Source organism: Pyrus communis, chromosome 8 (assembly GCF_963583255.1).
Source record: "Pyrus communis chromosome 8, drPyrComm1.1, whole genome shotgun sequence".
NCBI classification, from domain to species: domain Eukaryota; kingdom Viridiplantae; phylum Streptophyta; class Magnoliopsida; order Rosales; family Rosaceae; genus Pyrus; species Pyrus communis.
Genome location: NC_084810.1, coordinates 8,116,225 through 8,122,883, shown reverse-complemented (window position 1 = coordinate 8,122,883; position 6,659 = coordinate 8,116,225). Strand labels below are relative to the sequence as shown.

The window sequence follows — 6,659 nt, the reverse complement described above, 5'->3', positions numbered from 1 at the left end:
TGTATGACGGAAAAAAGGTGTGAATCATTTTACAATGTTAACTCGAAGAGCTTTCTAACCTACACATTTCTGCCCCTAAAATGGACCCATCACCGTCTTCGATCGCCAGGTCCGCGGCTGCATACTCACTACGCGAGAATCGATCAAAACTAAGCTAAAGAAAGTTCAAAGATGTTATGAGAAAGTATCAGGCTACATTTGATGAAAGATTCACAACCTTAAGCTTTTCCAATCACGGAGGTACAAAGTAATTTATTTGCCACATAACAAAACCACATACAAAAACAATTCATCCGGTACAAGGGAGATCATTTTCGGTTCTTGCTTTCGGAACACTGTCTTTCCCACAACAGAAATGAAAAAGGAAGAGTCCCCGAAGACAACCTCTTACACAACATTTTATGCTCGAAAAGAAAATTCACTATCCAACATGGTCAGATGATTATGTTTGCAACAAAATGTTCCAATGGCTCCTTCGCACGCTTCAGCACCTATGCTCCGTATCACTTTGTGAGACCTCATCAGTTTGCTCAAGTCGATGACACAGGTCTTCGGTGGAAGGACAAGCAAAAAACTTGGTCCATTATTGACTAACATGTTCTTGTGTAGCTACCTGCTGCCCATCTATTCAAAGGCGTAAAACGTGACTACAAAAGATGTACAGTTGTCAGAACAAACAAGAAACTAAGCCTTTAAACTTTGCATCGTTGCACTCATTTGTGATCAGAAGTGTTCTGCTGGTTAGATCCCTTGTGGTCCTCTCGATTAGGAGCCCTGGATCTGAATATGTGTTTGCACATCCTGAAATGATTAGAGTAGCATGATTAATTCTAGAGATTGAAAACCAAATGTAACAGCAACAACACAGATGGAATTAAGTGAATCGAGAAACCGGCAGGAAACTAGGGAAATGCGTGCAGTGCATGTAAAGGAGCGAGTCACTCCAATCACAATAATTACCCCCGATGTCATTTGTTTCTTATTTAACCCATCAAAGTGTGATATATTACATGCTACCACCTGGTTAGATAAATTTTCAGAAGGATTGATTTGGCTGGCCAAACGACTTATTAATCTTGCAGTCCTACATTTAAAAGGTCTTCACATACCATGTTGACACAATTAAGAACATAAAAACGAACATGGATCATTATATTTATAGTAAAGTCAGAAACTAGGAAGTGCAAGAGAATTACGAGTTCAATTCCTCATTCCTGCTCTTTATATCACTTGACCATAAGACTGGGTCAACATTCTTTGGCAACGAGTCTTGTTGTTGGGTTTTTTCCCTAAGCCACTGCTCCACTTTATAGCACTCATTAACAACCTGAAACATGAAAATTCCATCGCTGAAAATAAAATAGTCATATTTATACAAGGCATAACTAACTAACTGAATTGTCATACCGATTCTCTATCCATGCGTGGAAGTGAATTCACAGCCATCCGGTAATCCCCAATGCACTTTAATAGATCCCTTGTAGCTTGCATTCTTGCTTCCTCATCCTTATATCGGTTCTCAATTGGATCTACCAGCTAGAATAATCAAATAGACATCAAGAATGGATAAAGGTAACGGGAACTTAAATTCTCAAATTTCAGGAAGTGGAGAAAACCTTCTTAAGATCTTCCAGCTTTGAAGTATAAGCATTTTCTGTTTCATCTTCTCCATCATCATAAAGCCATTCCTCTGTCTGCTGTAGGCTCCTGGAAATGCCCTCCCTCTCTTGATCACTTGTGAAGCTTCGATATGTGTTGAAGAGCTATTCACATGCATATCTTATGTTAAAAGCCAGCCCATGACAGAAAGTGGCAGCACGAACTAAAAGATCTACGAGAGTCCGACTAAGCTACAGTCAAACATGCTCAGCTATGGATGATGAGATGAACAGAGATACAACAATAAGAGACTGATATTTGGCCCAATGATATATAGAACTGGCGATCATCCCATACTATAAGACAGTTCAAAAGTTTGTTTGCCAAAAGCCAATTCATAGTCTCAAAGCATAAATCCTAAAGTTTCCAGACAGCAATTTCAACATTATGTATTTGGATCTTCATCACAACATGAAAACTAATCTCTTGAGTTGCAATATATTAAACCGAGTCTATGTAGGGATTAAAAAAATTGGCCTCATAAACAAATACAGATTCCAATGTTGGAGTAGTAGAATGTTAGTGTTAAGTCCTTATGCTGCTTCAGAAAAGGTAAATGCCAAAACAATGCAAAGTATTTTAGCAGGTTGAATCACAAAGCCAAAGAACACGTGATGAAACAATAATACAGGCAATACCTTATTCCGCATCTCATAGACGTAAGACTCCAATGCATTCTTTTTGTCTTTGGTTTGTTCCATAATTCTGTCCTGTTGAGCTAATTGGAGCTCTTTGTCTAGAGCTTCGGAAAGTTCAGCCTTTGTCAGTCCACCGTATATACTTTCACTAACAGGTATCTCTAGCCTCCTGCTAGCTTTATTGTTTCTTCCAGGATCACCCTGGAAAAGTGGACACCTTTCAATAAGTTTACATCTGCTCCAGAAACTTTAAAGAACCGAATTTGACAGAAACTTTGCAAAACCGAATAAGTATGCATTGCAGATTAAGTGCAAGCAACAAGATTACTGTAGATTAATTATAAGGGAATTATCGCATTTATTCAAGACTCAGATTTATCTCTAGTTCTTCCAGCATGAAGTAAGGGAAGAGTTGAAAACAAACTTACACTAGTATGTGAAGAGTTGTGCTGCATGGTACTTCTTTCAAATCCATCTGCAACTGCCTCAGTAGAACCAGAAGCAGTTACATAATCAGTGTCCATTGGATCCATTTTTGAATTGGCAAGACCCCTTGTAGAAGAGTCATCTCCATGTTCTTCCATCACCTGAAGCCATTATAAGATTTATACCACAAAAATTTTGAACATAAAAAATACTACAAAACACAGATCCTAGGAAGGAAACCAGTAGATGACAAATTTAGTAGTGTCAGAAAAAAAAAATATTTACTTACCATAGCTGATTCAACAGAGACAACACCGTGGAGGTTTAAAACAACTTTAACCTTAACCCTTGTTTTTTCGCTATGGGAGCATTGGAAAGGGCCAATCTACATAAACAGCAGTCATTAGTTACAAAGTAGCAGTAATCCATTAATAACAGGTATTTTCATTGCTAGGTAAGCTTAAAAACTAAAAGGATCTAACTGGCATTTGCATAGTAAATATTTTTAATAGCGTTTTTGGTGACATTTCTTTCCCTCTCATGCCCACACAAAAACATTTAAATTTTAAACAGACGAATTGTTTAACATGTCAAAAACTGAGGTTGTCGCCCCCAAGTGTTCGATAAATTGTCTAACAAAAAAAATAAGATTTCCATCATGGCATCATCCCAGATTCTTATCAAGGCTTCAGAGATTAGACATGGAACTTAGCGCTCAGTGGTAACATGTTTGCCTTTGATTCACCTTCACTTCTCTCATGTAGTCATCCTTTATTCACATTTTTTCATGCACCTCCACCAATAAAATTCTCAGTGTCACATTTTCCCCTTAAAGATTAGACATTGAACTTAGTGTTCAGTGGTAGCATATTTGCCTTTGATCTACCTTCAAATCTCCCATGTAGTCATCCTTTATTCACATTTTTTCATGCACCTCCACCAATAAAATTCTCAGTGTCACATATTCCCTCTCCCAACCCACGGGAAAAAGGGGAATGAAGAGCATAATATATTACCGTAAAACAACAAATATCAGAAGATACACCAGCAGGGACTTCAGTGGGATTAGCGTAGAATGCTTTCAAATAAAATAAACTGCTTCGTTGAAACGTCAGTACTTTAACACTTGGAATGGGTTGCCCTTTTGGAAACAGGATGCCATTTGTCCCTGTGCAAATTGGAGCCTCATCTATTAAGAATGCTATAGAGAAAGGAATTGAATCTTGAACCTGCATATAGATCCGGGAAAACCATTACGTACATTGTGGGCAACTATCCAGATAAGAAAGACCTCTTACATATGCGTGTACATTTTATAATTAAAGACTTTAATCCCTTTGAGTCTAGTAGGGATTTTCGGAATGCACATCATATCCACAGCAAGTGCTGTTGTTACCTTCAAGGCTTCAACCAATAAAATCAAAATCAAGCAAACATCTTTAACGGATTATTATGCTTTCTTCCTTCTTAGGTGCTGCTAATATCCTTTTTTAAGGGGGTCCCTAAGCTTAAGCTTTGTGATAGGACTTTTCATACTCTCAAATTTCAAAAACCAGAACGGAAAAAGGGATGGGGGGAAAACAAACTCATTTCTTGTTGTATACAGGGCATTGCATACAACAGCACAGTGATGCATTGCATATGAACCAATATATCATGGTATTCTTAACTGAAATAAAGTACTGTATTTTGTGACCAAGATATGAAAAATTGTTTCAAAATACAAACCTCATATTCTCTGACTCGAAAAACAGGACTCAGCATTGCACATTGAAGAGCACATCCACGTGCTACACACTCACTTGCATTCAGTGTCCGGCGGGGTTCATTCCTGAACACAGAAGCTAATATTCTAGCAACCGCTGGGATCCTAGACCCTGACCCGACAAGCTCCACAGAATGAATCTTATCAGCAGTCAAACCTGCATCAGCTAGAGCTTTGCTACAAGGAACACCAATCCTCTCCAATAAACCTGAAGCCAGCATCTCAAAATCTTCCCTGTTAATGAAACCCTTTACATCTTTCTCATCCATTAAGCACTCAATATTAAGAGGTGCCTCAGCATTCGCACTCAAAACTTTCTTCAGCTTCTCACATGCTGCCCGTAGCCTGATACTTGCCTTGACATTAGAGTACACATCAATTCTGTACTGCTTCTTGAACTGTGCAGCAAAATGATTAAACAAGACCTCATCGAAGTCTCTCCCTCCCAAGCTTCTGTCAAAAGTATGAGATAGGATCTTCATTTGCCCAGCCTCAAATGATGCAATAGAGACCTGTGTATCACAGTGACCAATGTCAACAAATGCCACATAAGTTGGACTGGAAGTTGAGAAATCTGTTTTGTAAATCCCATAACTAAGAGCAGTTGCAGTACAATCATGCATCAATCTCAAAGGCTTCAACCCAGCAACTGTGGCAGCATCCAAATACGCATGTCTTTGCAAGTCTGTAAAGTACGACGGAATACTAATCACACAATCTGAAATGGGCATTTCCTGATTCTTCTCTATTAGATCTTTCAAATGTGCAAAAAGCATTGCTGTAACTTGAACCGGCGTAAATGTATGAGTCGCACCCAAGTACTTCAAATGAATCAAAATGCCACCATCTGGGGCTTCAGAAGTTTCAAAGGGCAAAATTCGAAGGTCATGTTGAACATCAGGCTCAATAAATTTTCTACCAATCAGTCTCTTCACTTGAGACACAGTAGATTTCGGGTTCATCATTGCAGAAGCAGCACCAGCAGACCCCAGAAACCTCTGCTTCTCACCAAAACAAACCACAGCTGGGGTTTCACGTTTCGACTCATCATTCAACAAAACATCAACTCCCCGTTGCTTCACCACCGCAATTACACAATTCTCATTTCCAACATCAAACCCCACCACACTCATTTTTAACAAAATTTCGACACCAAACCAACACACCAATTCAGTTCCACAAAACCTATGATTTGATCCCAAAACTGCAGACAAGCAAAGAAAAACAGAAATGTGATCAAACAAGCTTTCACTAACAAATGCTTAATCAATTTTTTTATTTTTTAATAATTGCTTCAAATTCCTAAGCGAAGCTAAATTTAGCCATCAGTACATTTCAATTTTCAAATATGAGGACCCAGAAACTCAAAATCACATCAGGATATTTAATTTCCTTCGATTTTCCCAGAAACCAAACAAAATTCAAATGTTCAATATTTCAAAAGCAAATCCTCGAAGTACTTGAACGAAATCTGATAAAAAGATGATCAATAAAGCAGGTGAGGAAAGTGCTTGCAGTACCTGTTTGAGAAACGACGTTCCGGAAACAATTCGAAGAACAATTTCAAAGAGAGGAAGAGTCTGGTCGAGAGAAAAACTCTGCCGTTTGCTCGCACTGCAAAATATACAGCGTCATATTTCTCCTTCATAAAATTGTGGCTTTTACGGGGGTCGGTTTGAAATTAATTATATTTTCCGGAATGCCTTTCTATTTTTCGTATTTTGAAAACACCACCATCATATTTCCGTTTTTTTTAATTTCAAAGTACTTTTATCTTCCCAATAGTTCGTGTGTGTTTGAATTCTATATGTAGGAATTATACAATTTGAGTTTAATTTTTATAACATTATTATTATATTGGTGCGAGTTTGATAAGTGTGAGTTGTAACCATTAACTAAATATTTCTTGCACATTCTGAAGTCTGATTTTTATAAAATTAAAATTAGTTTTCTGGCAAACTATGTATAGCCCAAAAAAGCTTATAAAAAGAAAAAAGTAAAATAAGAGACTAAGAAGTAGTGCTTGATGAAATTTCTTCTTGGCTAAGATTCGTTTAACCTATCACGTTTTCAGGGGATACTTGTCAAAGTACGAGTTGTTCTAGAGCAAGTACTTCAAGTGCAATTACCAACTTGCTCTAAAACAACTACTTCAAGTGCAATTATCAACT

At 37.8% G+C, this 6,659-nt stretch overlaps 1 protein-coding gene across 1 annotated transcript; it reads right to left on the bottom strand.

Annotated features, from left to right (window-relative positions):
* Positions 1-237: 237 nt before the first annotated feature.
* Positions 238-6,144, bottom strand: LOC137742222 (heat shock 70 kDa protein 16-like). The gene is made up of 10 exons (XM_068482019.1): positions 6,009-6,144; positions 4,452-5,692; positions 3,740-3,952; positions 3,013-3,108; positions 2,726-2,884; positions 2,298-2,498; positions 1,617-1,763; positions 1,408-1,536; positions 1,197-1,327; positions 238-801 (listed from the first exon to the last, which is right to left on the bottom strand). Exons 2-10 carry the CDS (start codon positions 5,619-5,621, stop codon positions 714-716), a joined length of 2,334 nt encoding a protein of 777 aa, XP_068338120.1. The 5' UTR covers positions 5,622-5,692; positions 6,009-6,144; the 3' UTR covers positions 238-713.
* Positions 6,145-6,659: the final 515 nt, after the last annotated feature.

Bases quoted from the DNA above. Each gene is read 5' to 3' on its own strand.
- LOC137742222 (XM_068482019.1), bottom strand. From the start codon at position 5,621: ATGAGTGTGGTGGGGTTTGATGTTGGAAATGAGAATTGTGTAATTGCG. The intron at 3,953-4,451 runs GTTTGTATTTTG...ATCTATATGCAG, and splicing joins TTCGAGTCAGAGAATATGAG to GTTCAAGATTCAATTCCTTT. The intron at 1,764-2,297 runs GTATTGCCTGTA...GCATGTGAATAG, and splicing joins TCTATGAGATGCGGAATAAG to CTCTTCAACACATATCGAAG.